This window comes from Lissotriton helveticus, chromosome 12, assembly GCF_964261635.1.
Source record: "Lissotriton helveticus chromosome 12, aLisHel1.1, whole genome shotgun sequence".
Lineage (NCBI taxonomy): Eukaryota > Metazoa > Chordata > Amphibia > Caudata > Salamandridae > Lissotriton > Lissotriton helveticus.
Genome location: NC_136073.1, coordinates 310,058,378 through 310,076,088, shown reverse-complemented (window position 1 = coordinate 310,076,088; position 17,711 = coordinate 310,058,378). Strand labels below are relative to the sequence as shown.

At 43.2% G+C, this 17,711-nt stretch overlaps 1 protein-coding gene across 1 annotated transcript in view; it reads right to left on the bottom strand.

Moving 5' to 3' along the window:
- LOC144798021 (polycystin-1-like protein 2) overlaps positions 1-17,711 on the bottom strand; it is an 849,694-nt gene that overhangs the window by 334,992 nt on the left and 496,991 nt on the right. Inside the window, exon 24 of the mRNA XM_078668807.1 lies at positions 8,495-8,725. Within this exon, the coding sequence (XP_078524933.1) occupies positions 8,495-8,725 (231 nt within the window). The remainder of the gene's footprint in view (positions 1-8,494; positions 8,726-17,711) is intronic.

The following is a 17,711-nucleotide window of genomic DNA, read 5'->3' as shown; positions in this document are numbered from 1 at the left end:
GAGTTACAATTCTTACTGAGAATTTAACCATGGAGTGAATCAATGAAAACCAAATCCCTCACTCAACGCTAGTCCCGCTTCTGAAAGCATATATATGTAAAATTAAATTAACGTTAAATTAATGTGCAGCTAACATGCCTTTAATAAAAAAGGGAAATTATGTAAAGCAAAATATAGCTGCTGTCATGCAGGATACAATCACTAATAATGTAATGAACACATTATTGTAACATTCTCTGTACATCTGATGATGAAGAGAAAGAATAATGGCCAGAATAATGGACATTCTTAACCCTTATAGGCAAGTATGGATTAATTCTTCTCTTGATTTAGGGGGTCATTATGATGGCGGGCGGATTAGAGTCTGCCCGCCATCGTGGTGGGGATCGGGACCGCTGGCCATGCATGCAAATTAGGATGCGACCGCCACCATGGTGGTCGCATCTTGCAATTTAGCATTGCGGCGGGTGCTGCTGACTGCGGCGAGTGCTGTTGACTGCAGCACCCACCGCGATGTCAAAAATGCAGGTTGTGCATTTCACTGCACTATGTGGCAGGCACCACACAGTACCTGCCACTTAGTGCAGTGAAATGTAGGGGGTTACCATGGGAAGCTGACCAGTGCACCTACACCTCCCCCCAACACAAGGGGGCCACAACGGGCCCCCGAAACCAATCCTCTCCAGCCTTTCCATGGCGGTTTCGCCGCCATGGAAAAGCTGGCTATAGCCAGCATCGTAATTTGGCGAACGGTGCCTGCTAGACACTGCCACCATTTTACGTATGCAGACCACTCCATCAGGCAATCATCATGATTGTCTTGGCGGATCCGTGGCGGGCGATCTTTGCGCCCACCACGGTCTGGATCCGCTCCCCATTTTAATCTGGCAGGCGGTGAATCGTCGTTCGATGGCGGAGGGATCGCCACCGCACGGCTGGCGGTGGCGGTCCTTCCGTCATCGTAATGACCCCCTTAGTCTTTAATAAGAGTGCTATTTGTTCCATGCCTTTTTATCATTTTAAGGACTTTTTCCTGAATGCAACAGTTATGTGCAAGAAACGTGTTGGCCGCTTCTCACATATGAGACACAAAGATGGCCTCTGCAGGTTCATTTTATGTAGCATAATGGAGATGTAAGGTCCCATTAAGCACTGCCTTTTTTTTTTTTTTTTATTTGAACCAAGACAGTACATTGGATGCACATCATTTCATAATAAAAAGAGAGAGTAGGAACCAGAAGAAGAATAGTAGCAAGAATAAAGAAAAGAAATAAAAGAAAAACAAATCTATAGGTGTATTTCCACATACATAAAAAGGTACAAAGGTAGGAAGAAATGGTATCAGTACAATGCGGCATGAATAAAAGGTTTGCAGCAAAAGAGAAAGAAACATTTTTAACTAACTCTCATGGTAGGATTTATGCCTTCCCGCCATAGCAATATAGGATCCCAAATAGCCTCGCCTAATTTCCTAGCTTTCAATCCTCTGGTAGCATAAATCGATGTCTCGTAGTTACAAACCGCTAGGAAGCGAGCTAGCCACATTTGGAAAGTAGGGGGGGCAGAATCTTTCCAACAAGCTGAGATAATTATTCTAAGTATAGCCGTACCAATAAAAACAAGTCTTTTTTCGTTTCTGGTAAATGTTAAGGACCCATCAAAACCCATTAAATATAAGCAGTCAGATTCGGGTAGTCTGTGCCCGAATATGACAGACCAATAATCTGCAATCATACTTTTTACTAAATCAAGCTTACCACAGCTATTAAACATGTGAATATTATCCGCCGGACCTATTGCACATCTAGGACAAAGGTCATTTTCTCTTTTCCCCCAGGTAAATAATTTAAGTGGGGTATAATACAAACTAAACACAGTTTTATATAGCTGGGCTTTAAGATTGCTGGACATGAGCAGGCGATTAGATAGTTCTATACATTTATACAAATCAACATCAGGGTTTTCAAGTTTCACCACCCAGTTTAATTCTGTTTTCTCTAGATCATCACGAATTTCGCGCATAAGGGTATCATAGAGGGTGCCGATTCTTGTATTAGGTCTATTCAGCAGATCAAATAATTGAATATTGGAGAGATCTAAGGTTGCAGCATTGGATTTAAGTTTAGTAAATAATTGAGCATACTTAAGAAAATCACCGTTGGGCAGGTTATATTTCGCTTTTAAGTCAGAAAAGGAAGTTTCAGTCCCATTAATCAAGAAATCGTGAACCGTTAAGATACCCATGAGTTTCCATTTTCTAGCTGTAGCATCTAACCCAATGTTAGAGGTGATAGAGGAATGCCACAAAGGTGTATATCTGGTGAGCTTACTAATTTGCATATGTTTGAGGATTCTCTTCAAAACTTTAAAAGCATTAGTGATAGTTGTAAGTTGTCTAAATTGTCTATAATAGGAGGTATCTGTGTAGCGAAGAAACAAGCCGTCAGCATTCCTCCCCAAAAGTAGCTCATAAATAGAGGGAATGGAGTCAGTGACGCTGTGGCCACAATCGCTTTTAGTTTTAATCAGAGGGGTAAAGATCTGCATAAAGGCAGACCAATGATACAGAATTGTGTTAGGGATAGCTAAACCTCCTCTATCTAATGGTAAGGACATTAATTTATGAGACCTCCTGATCTTGCCATTTTGCCAGATGAACTTTGACATAAGTGAGTTTATTGTTTTCAAAATCTTATCATCAATGGCTAAGGGGATAGCCCTAAAGAAATAGAGAAATCTTGGTAAGACATTCATTTTTTTTTTATAAGAAGTTAGCTCTCCCTATAATAGTAAGATATAGGCTGTTCACGCGATCAAGATCCTTTTTAATTCTATCTAGGAGAGGGTCGAAATTAGTTTTAACAATAGTTTTAACGTCTGGACTGATCATAACTCCCAGATATGTGGCATTATTGGTCACCCTGGGGTCATTGCAGACTATGTTGTTGGTGCAAATAATTAAAGTTTAACCCTTATTAAGGGAATACCCCGAGAATTTACCATATTCGGTGGTAAGGTTTTCAATGGTGATAATAGCCTCAGAAGGATCAGGAGTGACAATAGCTATATCGTCTGCGTAAGCCAATACTTTTGTTTGGTATTGGCCACAGACCACGGGTTTAATTGAACGAGACTCTAAGCATTTTAAACCCGTCCCATTAAGCACTGCCAATCAACCTGCTTTAATCTACTATTTCTAGAGACGTGTCTTGAATGCCTGCATGCCTAAGCCCATTCTGCCTCTGACATCTGTACTCTAAAGCACACCTTGACACTTGCATCTTATCCTATCAATTAAAGATCCTGTCATTGGAAAATTTTAAATTCACCTACCCCTGTTACTTAAATACTTTACAGCTTTATTTTCAGGATGCAAATCGGGAAGCATCAGGAGCCCTTCTCAGTGTTCATCCGGTTTCCCTAATCCCCAACTTCCAGTAACACAATAAATGAGAGCCCAATTTTTCGATTACCACCTTATAACACAAATCGCAACAGGAAGAAGCTGTTTTCTACGGTGAACAACCTTTACAACAAAACTTTTACAACGCACTACCATTACAACGCGGTCATTACAGCGCAAACTATTACAACGCATTGCTCTGGGGGGCGCTCTAGGATAGGGAATAGGTTAATTTACTATCCAATAACCTTCCCTAGTGTCCACGGGGACTGGAGTTGGAATAGTAAATTAAACTATTCACTATCCAGCGCCCAAAAGCACTATGCGTTGTAATGGAATGCGTTGTAATACTTGCGTTGTAAAGGCATGCGATGTAAATGCATGCGTTGTAATGTCATACATCCAATTTATTCCATTACCCATAATTGGAAACTCTGAAAAAATATTAACCTTATCTCATTTAATTATCTATTTTAGGCTATTAGGAGGATGTGTACCATTGTTGTTAATGTACTGCTTTTGCCCTTATTCATCATACATCACATCACCCATTCTCAGACCAGTTATATTTTCGTTGCTTGGTGTAATCCACCCTGACTACTATATGGATATCTGATTTGTAGCAAGGCAACATTAACCCAGATATCAAATTAGCAATGCTGTTTTTCCTATACGGTAGCTATATCCGAGGAATTGTAAGTGTCCCTGACACCTTACCTCAAAACAAGTTATACAATAGTTTGTTCAATTTTGCACATAAAACCATAGGAATTATTATCTGCATCGCCTGGAAAATATTGAGTTGTCTAAATAAGAAAATCATTTTGGATATTGCAGCCTGTCCACAAGAGGCACTGGGAATCTCAGGCAATTTATGATCAACAACGGAGATTCTACATTTTGATACATTTATGTAACCAATGTGCCCCAGCTAAACAAAATGCACAAAATATGTAAGGGACTTTCAGGAACTTTGAAATGGATATTCATAAAACTTCCTGTGTAACCTACGAGCAAAGAAAAGAGCATTTTCTTAAAATTGATTATCGGCCCTGATAGCAAGCCACATTTTTATGCTTGGTCCGAAATCATTGCAAAAATCATTAAGGTGTTCTCTATTTGCAGGTATTTTAGAATAAAACATGACTGCTCTCGAAATTGGAAAATAGGCTCAAAAGATGATGGGAGGAATATTTTAGGTGACAATCGTCAGTCATACCTGGGATGATGGCATGAACAATAACTACATGCGTGTTAATTATTAAGGGTAAACATTTTTTGTAAATGCTATGTAAAACCAAGTGGCATTCACATTACAATATACTTGTAGTGACAGCGAGAATTCCAACCACCATTCACACCCATCCAGTCTAATCCTGTCTAAATTTGAAAGACCCCCAGTGTGAACAGACAGCTTGCAGACAGCTCTGCCAAATGTCACGCATCTTGGGTTAAACGAACGCATATGAGAATATTTTGCGCATCACTGCAAGGTCTGAATTGAGTCACACATTTAAGGTAAGTTCAGCTGACAGCATGAAATCACATTCATGCTCACGGTGTTAACCTCTCCATGCCCCCTGCAAGGTGCATTTTCAGTTTCCTCATGCAGGGGCTGCATTGTATGACCATGCCTCCTTAGTGGGCCTTGTGCGCCGCTGCTTACAGCGAGTTGTGTTTTGTTAGTGTTACTGTCCGTGCCTTCCACCAAATAGGACCTTACCTCAGAGCCCATTCAGCATCACATACTGCAGCAGCTCAGGTGAACCTTCTCTGATCTCTCTGAGAAACATGTTGGACAGCTTAGCTAAAATATCACATTCTGGCTCCTGACAGTTAGATTCTGGATCAGACTGAGACATGGCTGTCCTTTCACATTTGAGTGTTTGGCCCTCTTGACAGATGCAGACTTACTCTCTACTGGTCAGAACTGCAGCAGGCTTCTTCTAGCTCACTGTGCCAACCACAAACACCTATGCCCTTCTCCCTGTCAGCTTGTAGACAGACATGATCGTTTTGAAAAGGTGGGAAATAAGTAAAAAAAGATCAGCTGCCACATTCAACTTATCTGAGGAGGAGGGCTAGACTGTCGAGAGTAAAAAGAACGTGATGTAGGATGGCAAACTGAGGCGACATCTCTGGAGTCACTTCAATTATAATAGCTGCAAAGTGACTGTATTGTGTTAGACAACATTCACCCAGGCCTGCACGGGTTTAGCAAGCATCATAGTAGGAAAGTAGAGTATTATGTGGGGTAGGGATTAGGGTTCACCATGTAATACTATCACGATACCCTAAAAATGGTCCTTGGACTTTCACTAATAAATCCTTAGCTCAGCCCTGGTAGTATGGCAAAGAGCAGTCAGGCTTTACTAGAGGAACACGTGTTAAGCATTTCAGAGTACCATGTGCCATAATGAGTCCGTCGACCTGTATACAAATGTTTTTAATGATGCCGGGGGTGGGGGGGGGGGGAGTGTTTTATTTTGTATTTTGCAAAATTGAAAAATAAAGTTTTTAAAAAAAAGCATTCCAGAGTACCAACATGGACAAATAGTCATTGACACGATTTGAGAGAAAAAAGACACCAATTTATAAAAATAGAGTGTATTTTTATCTCAATTTAGACACCAAAGCAAATAAAATAGCATACATATAACCTGAGTTATAGATTTTTGAAGCATTATAAAATCATTGCAAAATAATACAATGAAAATTTAGCATTGCGGTAATTCAGCCCTGATGCCAATCAGAGGCAGTGCAGCCTTTGAAACTCACTGCCTTGATGTGCCACTTCACTAGCCTGCTTGGGAAGTATGATGGTATGAGCCGAAGGACAGGTTATATGGTTGTAACTGTGACATGATGTATGAGGGTAGAGGTAGTTGATTTGGGACAAAACCAGCCCTCAGCTGACTACTGCAATAGAATGCAGAAGCCGTTTTGTTATTAGCATTTTAACTGCCATGAGCTTGTGTACTAATAATCTGAAAAATGATCATTATTTGCGACTGTGAATATATGTATGGCCCTAAGATAGAAAGTGGTCAACTCGACTGGTCAGGTCTCCATGTTTGGACAATCTAGGGTGCACGTCAACAAAACCATCCCATCAAAAGAGGTGTACAGGTACCCCAATACTGAAAGATTTCAACTGCATAAGTTACATTTGTTGTTGTAATGTTTGCTGTGGCAAATCTGATCTTGTACGTGTTTGGAGCAGCATCATTAGTGCTGGTGCAGTATTCTGGCGACCAGTGAGAAATGGCTGCCTGTTTGTCTGGGTTATTGTAAAAACCAGTGCTGGGCATGTCCCTGTGAAGTATAAAAAGGAAGTTTTTCTAAAATTAGTCACTAGGGCCTAATTTGATGTTTTAAAACTAATTATTGAATTACTACTTTGCCCTTGTTTTGGCGTTCCTCCTGCGCCAGCCCATAGCCGTGAAAATAGATGTATGAATGAGATATTTCAAGACATATCTAACTACTGGTTTCTACCAAGCCACATAACGCTCTGCAGTAGTAATCTGGTGTTATTAATTCCACAATACTTTAAGAGGTGAAATGATTTACAACTCATTGTGGGGCATATTCTAGTGTCATCCCACAAAGGAAGACCCCAATTATTACACAGATATTTTATGCGAAGAAACATTATACTCAAAAACATTGTTGCGCGAATCCTGATGAGGCGTCTGGACCATCTGATCAGACACTACTGTAAGAAAATCCAAGTGCTAGCCCTCTTAAATAGACATGAATTGTGTACTCAAGATGCCATCTGCTAGTTTTACACTTACATGTTGATAGCATCCCTAATAAAGGGCTATGTAGAATTTCCTTCGATAATTTAACAAATTATCATGCAGACACGTTTCAGCCATTTGATTTTAGTTCGCTTGTGCTCAGCTGTTACTAAATCCTTTTGAATATGCTAACTGTATTTTTTTTATCTGCACTGATGTTTTTTGACAGAGGCATGGTTTACGAGGAATATGCTGCAGTTTTAAACCGCTGGTCATTGGAGGATCTCCAAGGACCAGCCATGGGTAGCAAGGCGGTAGTCCAGGCCAGTATGTATCTATTGATGTACTATTAAAGCTATATCTTAACTATACACCTGTAGACAAAGGAGAAATTCAGACTTGGGAAACTCTTAAGTCAGTTAAAAGGGCGTAGTTTATGACTTGGTTTGCCATGGGTTAAGACTGTCTTTCCTGCCATTGGACATTCTTGAGATTGGTAAGTTCATAGTGAAAATATAGGATTTGTATGGCTTCTCTCTCACATGCGCAAACCCTGCCTACACACACATGCCCACATATCTGATGCGCGTCTCCTAGGGTCGTGCAAACTGGAGGATGGTTTGGAAAAACACACAGAGCTATGTCAGCGATGAAAGAGGTCAGACATACATTGCCTGCCTTCACTCTCCCGAGTTTGGTGCAACTATGCAAATTAGCTGCACTCCCCTCTCCAGCTATTCTCCAGCGAGTTACCCCAATAAATCGGTTTGCTGCATACACCGATGGCAGAGGGCTCTTGACAATATACTCTCTAACAGGCTTTTACTTGCTAGCCCTTGCTTAAATAGGTCTAAGAAGTTTTCGGAAACAATTCCAGCCGAGGTGCAGCCGGACAACCGAAACTAATGAAGAGAGTCACCAAAACAAATGCAAGAAAGTGTGCTACTAAAGGCATACAGGTGTGTTGCTAAATTCTCCATTGAAAACAGGTTTTCGTTTTGTTAGGTTTCTGATTTACATACAGAAAATATGCTATCCAAACATGTTTGCAGTGTACCTCAACCATTTCTCCTTAGGGTGTTTTTATAAATAGCAGAGAACAGAAACAAATGCTGACAAACCGGATAGGTTGATGAAGAGCCGTCTTTGAAAGTACACGGCTAGTTATACTTTATGATTCACCCACGTCGAGTAAAAAGGTGTATTCCCTGAATTTAAATAGTTAACCTCGCTTGTTCTCACAAGCAGACTTCTGAGAGAAGAAAGGACAGGAAGGTGAGCAATCAGAACAGGCAGACTGCAGACAGTTCTTACAGACAGTAAACAGTTCCAGCAGAAAACATACCTTGGCGTTGTCTTGAATGTCTTTTCTTCTTGCCCAAATAACAACCAAAACATAAATGACGACGATGCAGCCAACAGTGGTAACTACCACTGGGTTATCCACAAAGGTGGCAAAGAGTTCTAATGTTTTGGTGACGTCAATAGCGTTGGGCATCACAATGAAGGAACTTCCAAAGAAGGTGAGGTGGGTGCAGAGGCACTGGGTGCTGCTCGGAGTAGTTTTTGGGCCTACCTAAAAGTCAAGAAGTTAGAATAATTATGTAAGTAACACAATTGTTTTTTTTATTTTTTCATTCTGTACTTCATATTTTCGCCTGTTGTCCATCTTGGACACTTTTGAGTCAGTCAGTCAGTCAAGAAACACTTTATTCGATTAATTAAAAATCATAAAAGCAATGACAGTTACAGTAATTCATCTCTTCAATTAAAAACAAGTAAAATTCCAAATTCATCATAAAAATAGATAAAACTAATAAAAATACCATAATAAGGGTTAAATACACACTTCAGCAGAAAAAGAAAGATCACATGGGGGGATCACTGGCCACTATTCTTTTGGCTTTGTTGCGAACAGCGGCCACCAGAAAGCTAGCCACCCCAAAAATTACCCGAGTACTGCTTAACAGTTGTAAATAAGTAAGGGCAGGCCTAACTTGAACAAAACCTGCTTCTCTCAGTATTGGAACTAAAAACTGTTTCCTGATATCAGCATAATGTTCACAGAACATAATAAAATGCAATGTATCCTGATTAGAAAAGTTGTCACAAATACAAGGAATAGAGGATTCAGGTTTGCCCCATACTGCGAAATGACCCAGAGTGAGATAAATTATGTTAAACCTGAATCTAATTAAAAGATGACGATGAAAAGGGATTGTGACAATCTTTAGGTATGGCTCGATGAGTAGTGAGGTGGAAAGAACATAGTTGGCTCTAACACAGGGTTTCCTCAACTTCACTTCCTCCCGTTCCAATGCTAGAGCGCCCAAAAAGTTGTTCTTAATCCAGCTCACATCGTCCTTTCTTATCAACTCTGGAGAAGAGTACAATTCTGGGCGCCCAAGTCTTAAAAACATCTCTTTAATGTAGACTAACCAAGAAATCTTCTTAACCTTCTCTAGTGCCATGCAGTCTCCTAAAATAGTGTGGTTTAATGTGATCTCATTGTTCAACCAGGTTTTTGCCCAACAGGTTAATGGGGGCAAACGCAGTTGATCAGTGATATACCCCAAGCCTAGCTCAGAATGCAATGAGAATGTGGGGGTAGATTGTGGGACCGCTAATAAAGATCTTAAAAATGTATTTTCAATGATCTGTTAGTTCATCCTGGGGTAAGAAACCCCACAGAGAAGCACCATAGGAGGCTATGGACAGACATTTTGATTTATATACTGTTAAGAGGGCTTCTATGGGTCGGAACCCCAGCCGCTTCGCAAAGCCCAATAATGCAGAGGTTGATCTAGCTACGGAAATACATTTAGCTTTCAGTTTGGGACCCCAGGTGCCTTTCTCATAAAAAATGACACCTAGGTATGTGAAAACCTGAACCCTAGAAACCTCCGCCCCACTACAGGTAAAACGTTTTATTTTTTGGGCCCTGGGACGTTTACCCACAACCATAACGTGCGACTTTTTATTATTAACCTTTATTTCTAGCGATCCCATGAAGTCCCCAAAAGCGTCCAACAGACTCTGCAGCCCCCGTCCGGTACGGGCCAACATCACGGCGTCGTCCGCGTAAAGGAGGACTGTTACTTCAGAGTCGCCTGCTCGCGGGACATCTAAAGAAGCCCCCTTCAAGGATTTATCCAGTGCATTGATATATAGCGTGAACAAAAGGGGTGCCAGGATACAGCCCTGCCTAACACCCCGCTTGGAGTTAAAATAACTGGTACAACCCCCCTCCTTATTAACCCTAATCGAAGCTAAAAGACCTGATGAAGGGCGCTAAAAAATTAACTAAGGATGGGTCTACCCCTAAATTCAGTAAGATAGTCCAAAGTTTTGCCCTATTGACCAGGTCGAAGGCCTATGATAAGTCCATGAAGCCCATATAGAGCATTCCATCCTTTGCCTGGGTATATTTGCTTATTAGCAAGTGCAGGTTTAAACATTGATCTAAGGTGCCTCTTTTTGCACGGAACCCATATTGAAGATTAGAGAGGACCCCTCTCTCCTCCAGACATTCACTGAGTTTGTGCAGGATGACTCTGCCCAAGATTTTAACGGCAGAGTCAATCAGGGAAATAGGTCTGTAGCAGGAGGGGTCACTCCTCAGGCCCTTTTTAAAAATGGGGATTATAATAGAGGTCGCCCAAGATAACGGAAACCCACTGATGCTTGAGGCGTTGAAAACATTTGTTAGGATCTTAGCCCAAAATTTTGGTAGGGTCCCATACAGGTCCGCGGGGACACCATCTGGGCCTGGGGCCTTGTTTTTGGACATCTCCTCTATCGCCCTTTGAACCTCATCCGGAACAAATTGTAATGGTGGGGCTGAATGTATTAGAGCCCCACCCTGCTCAGTCAATGCACCCCCCTCACTATCATAGATCTTGCTGGAATGTGTGAGCCATTCAACATCAGGGATAACACAGTCTAAAACTGAATTATCTTGGCCAGAGAAAAAGGGGTGATTGATGGTAGCCCAGAATTTGCTGCTATCCCTTAAAACATCGGCTGACAAGAGGTTGTCCCAAGCCTCGGTTTTGATGGCCTTTTTCCGATTGGCAATGGCTAACTTATAGTTCTTCCTCAAGCCAACAACTAGTTCTCGATTTCTAGGTTTCTGTTTTAGGGCTTGTAATAAGGCCTCATGGGCCTTTGAACAGTTACCATCAAACGACCTAGGTGAATTAACAATGTTCCGTTTGTTTTTTGCCTTCAAATCCTGGTTAATTTGAGTACAAACGGCAACGTAGGCCCTAATTATTTCGCTGCTGGAGGCAGAACTATCTAGGCAGACAGCAAGATCCGCATCTGCCTTGGCCAAGAGGCCCTCCATAAATGTAGCTGGGACCACCCTAGTCCACTTAAGCCTCCTGCCTTGGTCTTTGGGGATTAGGGTATTGTTAACCGTGGAGCTAACCACCCTACTGGTGGTAACAACCTCCAAGTCCAAGGCCAAAGCTAATGGATTATGATCACTATGGACCGAGACTACTACTTCATAGAGGGAAGCCTTCGTTAAAACCCAGGCTGAGACAAAGATAAAATAAATTACAGTATCTGAGTCTCTGCCTTTAAATGTTGGGACCCTTTCCTCCCCCCAATGATCATCAACCTCAAAGAGGTTCAAATTAGCTAAAAGGTCCTCCAATGCCTCGCCCTGTGGACTGTGTTCAAGGTGCGCAGTAATAGAGCCCGGGGGACCTAGATCGTGGTCCGCAAGGCAATTCCAGCTACACTGATGGATATTAAAATCTCCCATTAATATGATTTCGAACAAAGTGTTGTGTGTTGATTTGTAATTATCTAAAAATCCCGCTAGAGAACTTAAATGTTGGTTCCGCAGATCCTTCTCATAGGCGTTATAAAAATTGATCAATAGTGTGGTGGGGAAATTGGGACCAGCCCACTCCAGAATTAGTATGTTATTTGAACTCACCTCAAGTTTTTTAAAGGAACCACTTAATTCCAGCGATATTAGCAGGAGCAACCCGCCTTTGGGTCTACCCCCTAACCCCGGAACTGCCTTCACAAAGAAATCGGAGTACCCCTCCAGTCAGAAGCTATTTACTGTGTCCCAGGTCTCTTGTAAAGCAATAATATCATATTGTTTCACAAAGTGTAACCAATTATCATTGGAGCATTTTTGTCTGAGACCCGCCACGTTCCAGCTAAGAATTTTGCAGGTGGAAACTTTCCCCAACACCCTAGTAGGTTCAGTTAAGTGTTCATCTGTATGCAACAGTCAATCATTATCATCCATGCTGGGTAGGGGACTAAACATGATTGCCAACACTAGATCGGAAGACCATAGAGTGGGGAGACTAGAAGAAAATTGAGCCCAGCCCTCCACTCTCTGGGTTGTCTGTCGTTCTAGATTGTTGTTGTGTGATGCCGCTCGGGCGTGGGGTTGTCCAGTTGGTTTAAATTCCTGTAAATGAGATGCTCTACGTAAGGTGGCTACTGGAGGATAAAAGTAGCCCAGGGAAAGTGGCCTAATTCCATGACCCCCAATATCCGAGGTATCCCAAAATAAACTATCTGCAACATTTGGCCTATTAAAATTAACCACAACACAGGCCCCAGCTATACACTTATTGCGCTTCCCCACCCAACCCACCCGTCTTACCATATTGATATGGGAAGAAATATCTACGCCCCCACTGCTAAGTTCGGTACACCAAGTTTTGGCCTTGCCCATAAGATCTTGTACAGACTCAGCAATACCAATATTTAAAGGGGGCACCCCAGTTAGTACTGCCACCAGGGGTGCGGCACATGGTGGAGGTCTAATGTGAATCCACTAAAAGTAACAAGCTTCTTGTTACCAAGGCCGAAGGATTTAAACCCATTAGCCTCCCTTCTGTGCTGTGCGACTGTGCTCTGCGCAATTCCGAGCTCAAGGATCCCTGCCTCTTATTACTAGGTACCTTAATGTGGGATTCATCAGGGAGGATCGATGCAATCGGGGCCTGGTGCCTAACATTAAGCTTATTTCTGTCATGTACCTCCCGAGAATCATTGGTCACGAAGTGACGCTCCCTATATTCCTTAATAAAGTGATCGATATGTTCGCATTTCTTTAACAGGCTAGCAACACAAGAATTTAATGTGTCCACAATGTCTTTGACAATACTCGCGAGTGCGGGCTCCAGTCGTGATTCAAACCGTCCCTCCACAAGTTCTGCCAGCTGAGCCGGAAGGCTTGGGTCGGAGGCTGGGGCGGCACATACTTTGGACTTGTCGCAGGACTCTCTCAGACGTCTACGTTTACTATCCATACCCTTTGAGACTTGAACCGGCGTCTGCTCCACCTTTAGCACTGACTATGTCGTGAGTCAACAGCGCCTCAGTGGAGCGAACCTGCGGCGGGTTAATAATCATCACAGCAGGCTCAAGTGGGATAATGGATGTAGAACCCAAGGCCGGCATATTTATTTTGTCCACGCTAGTATTAAAGGGTGTGTCAAAGCCAAGTTCTTTCTCAGCATTAGCAATTTCGACGCTTAAAGCACCCACCGCTGAGGTTAGAAATGAGATTATGGAGCCAGACTTCCTTGGGACTTTCGCCTTCTTACCTTCCCATTCTCCATTGGTGTCTTTCTTGCGTTTCCCCATCACTGCAGCCAAGGGGGGTGGCCCGGCCCAGCCTCCTCTTGCCCCGGACGGCCACAGACGGCCGGGCTTAGCCCGGCACCTGCCCGTGCCAGTCCCGCGTTGCGGGGGACGGCGAGTGACTATATCTTCCGGTTTGCTGGAGGAGGGGCGTGATGTCAGGTGATGCCCCCACTGGCTCCTGGATCCTGTGGTCAGTTCAATGGCCCCAAAATCGGCAAACAACAGCCGCGACGCGTCTCCCGCAAAGCGGGAGGCGCAAGATGTATTTCAAGGGCTCCGGTTCGCTGGGGGAGGGGCGTGATGTCAGGTGATGCCCCCACTGGCTCCTGGATCCTGTGGTCAGTTCAATGGCCCCAAAATAGGCAAACAACAGCCTCGACACGTCTCCCGCGAAGCGGGAGGCGTGAGAGGTATTTAAAGGGCTCCGGTTCGCTGGGGGAGGGGCGTGATGTCAGGTGATACCCCCACTGGCTCCTGGATCCTGTGGTCAGTTCAATGGCCCCAAAATCGGCAAACAACAGCCGCGACGCGTCTCCCCTTTTGAGTCGTTACAATTAATATTCATACCATCATCTAAGGAATTGGGTGAAAGCAAGAGATGCTGACTTTCTAAGGAGTCCATCAGGTACCAAACATGAGAGTCATTTTGGATGTTCACTTATTCTCATGTCTCAAAAGTTCTACCTTATTTCTGCCTTTCATTAATGTGCTACAATGTGATTGGAAAAGGTTGTGGTGATTGTGTCTTACACCGTTACACACCGATAAAGGGATGTATGTCATTACTACGCATGCTTTTACAACGCATGCCTTTACCACGCAAGTTTTACAACGACTTGCGTTGGGGGGCGCTGGATAGTGAATAGTTTAATTTACTATTCCAACTCCAGTCCCCGTGGATAGTAGGGAAGGAGTTGGATAGTAAATTAAACTATTCCCTATCCTACAGCGCCCCCAGCGCAAGTCGTTGTAACACTTGCGATGTAAAAGTTGCGTGGTAAAGGTACTGCGTGGTAAAAGTTGTGTTGTAAACGCTGTTCTCCCCGATAAAGAGGGGGAGGCAAAGCCACCACACAACCTCCCTGAATTAAACACTCAAACACAACAAGGTACGGTAGCTCAAGCAGGATAGGAACTTTTATTCTAATTTGAAGTTGAAGTCAGAGCCCTAGTTGGACGTCACAGGAATTCCCTCAGATTACATGGGAAGACCAATCTTTCGAAGAAGAACACCTCACACATATTGTGTCATGCTTCATCACAGGCAACCATTCCCCGCCCTGGTGGGACAATGCCACCAAGGCCGACTCCCCTTCCTGATGGACTTAAAGGAAAGGAGGGAGTTCTTAGATAAAGGTTCAACTGGACAGATGGTGGGTTCCAGATAAGTTAAAAAATACCATCTGGAACCAGGGTGTATCCCTTTAATGTTGGGGACCTTGGGTATATCTAAAATCATCAAAGAAATGGCCAGTGAGGACAATGGCTCAATACATATCCTAAGCCAACATTTGTATGCCTCTGTAGTTTTCCTACCCAGGTTTTGGGCATTATTCAGGGTCAAGGATCCCTAATAGAATGGCATATTTGCCTAAAGCAAACCTTGGTGAAACCAAGAATGCAGGTGAATCCTACCTTCAGGTAAATATATCACACCCTCATTTTAGTGGATACCAGCTCCCTGGCCAGGGAGGGTTGATGTCCTCTATAGGCACACTTGCATCAAGAGGCCATCCTGCCTGTTAACCTGCAAAGACCCACTGACATTACGGGTTATAATACCCAAGAACATCTTTCTGTTTTTTAACCCTGCCAAATGATCTCAATGTATAACGGAGTTAGGATCCAGAAGGCAATTTTAATTTACACAAACAAATCCTTCATCCTTAATCAAGAGCTCCGCTTACAAACTGGGTCGAGCCCACCCATCCACACTAGATATAGTGGGTGAGGATCCAATGATGAAGCATGACACAGGTAGTACCCGTGGGTGAAGATCCTTCTATAATATCTAAGATATGCTTGGATCCCATTAATTTACCTGGGTGTGGATCCTACAAATATCTCAACATATGTAAGGAACTGCAACTGATCTTTCAGTAGAAAAGGATCACAACAGAAAAGGTTAACCCTCCTTTGTGTAGTTACTGATGGTGATATATGGACAGTGGCAGTACGTGTTAAATCTGGGACCATTTACATTGCCCATATTCTTTTTTCTCAAACAAACCATAACAACATGGACATTGGAAGAAAACAGTCTACTTGACTTGTTTTATGAGTGCCGGGACTTCTTGTAGTGAAATGGATATAGGTACAAACTGGGCTGTAGTGGGAAAACAAAATCAGCTCCGGCAAAAATGCTCAACACTGGCTCCACTCCCTACCCTCTCTCTCCACGCTCTAGCTCTCTTTTTCTATCCATCCATTCTAACTCTCTCCTTTTCACCTTTCTCTACTCCCTCTATGATCTTTCTCATCCTCTACTTCTCGCCACTTTTCTCTCTCTCTTGAAACACCCCAGCATCTGCTGCAATTAACCACAGGGATCTGGAGAAAGTGACAGGGGAACCAGGAGCGGCTTTGCACTTTCAAAACTGGCTTTCAAGGCTCCAGCTCACTATGCAAATACCACATGGAATAGAAGGCCTGTTTGACCCTTCCTTTAGCACTTAAGTCACAGGCGACCAATATTGGACCGTATCATGGTCTGACAGGTCTGCATCTTACTCCTGGGAAGGAACTTTCCCAGTAAAGGCCACTGCTGAAAAGATTAACTTTCCAGCCTTCCAGGGAGTCCAGGTATGAACCTGGGTGAGTTTGTTAAACTTGGCTACCTCAAAGATGTGGGACAGAGACATTCTTGGCATATGACCAATATAACATTTAAGTTTAGTCGGGAAAAGTCCTTGGATGATGAGCCGACAGGTTTCTGCGTCAATGTTCCTGAGGTTAAAGTAGCTGAATCAACACCAGTGAACCCTTCCTGGCCATGTTATGATTGGTGTAGAGTAAAGCACATGGAACCCTCACTGTTCTCTCGGGACAATTACGCCCTGAAGTTATCGCAACTGTCAATCTGTTACTTTTGTTAGGAAGTGCCTCAATGGTATAGTATGCATTCTCTTCGGAAACGAGTAGCATATGAGACCTCCTTTCTTAATTGATTTCAATACTTACAATATAATTGCTCTGGGCTTTATGTCCATCTGAGGCTTCGGATGATAAGCCCTTCTGAGCTTGAAATGCCAGAATAGAGGACTAGAATGCAACCATGTGGTGAGTCGTTGACGAGAGTGCTCTGAGAACAACATCCAGCTGTGCCATTTGTCAACACCCATTCTTATTTCTTGCTTGTATTTGGGACAACTAAGCAGAAACATCACCAGATGTTTGGTCTGGCTGGTCAAGAAGCAGAGTGTAGCAAATGCCAATGCAAGCAGATGGCCAAACACACACACAAACAGACACACACAAATGCATCCACACACACGTGCTGAAGTTGCCATCAGAGATAGTGTTTCTCGTTACAAAGAAGAGAAACTTAGAAAACAGGGGCGTGGTCTCACGCCACGAGAAGATGGTGACTCCTCAGTGAGGTCCGTGTTTCCACGGAGCTTTTCAACTGTTTTCAGCCTCCTTTAGCGGCCAACGAGAGTCGTGCTTGCCGGATTCCTGCTGGTGATTATGCAGGGAGTTTCTCGGATCGTGTTCTGCGTCTCCGGCGCCTGAGGGAGACGCTGCGCAGGTACCGGAGACTTTTCCCAGCACTGGCGTATGTCGCGGCCGCCATTTTAAATGGGGGCCGCGTTGCGCGCCTAACCATAAGGTAACCAGCGTTCTTCGAATTTCTGCACAGGTCATTTATCTAACCTTGCGGAGCAGCGACTTTGTCAGGAACAAACCTGCTTTTAAAATGACAGTACCTCGCA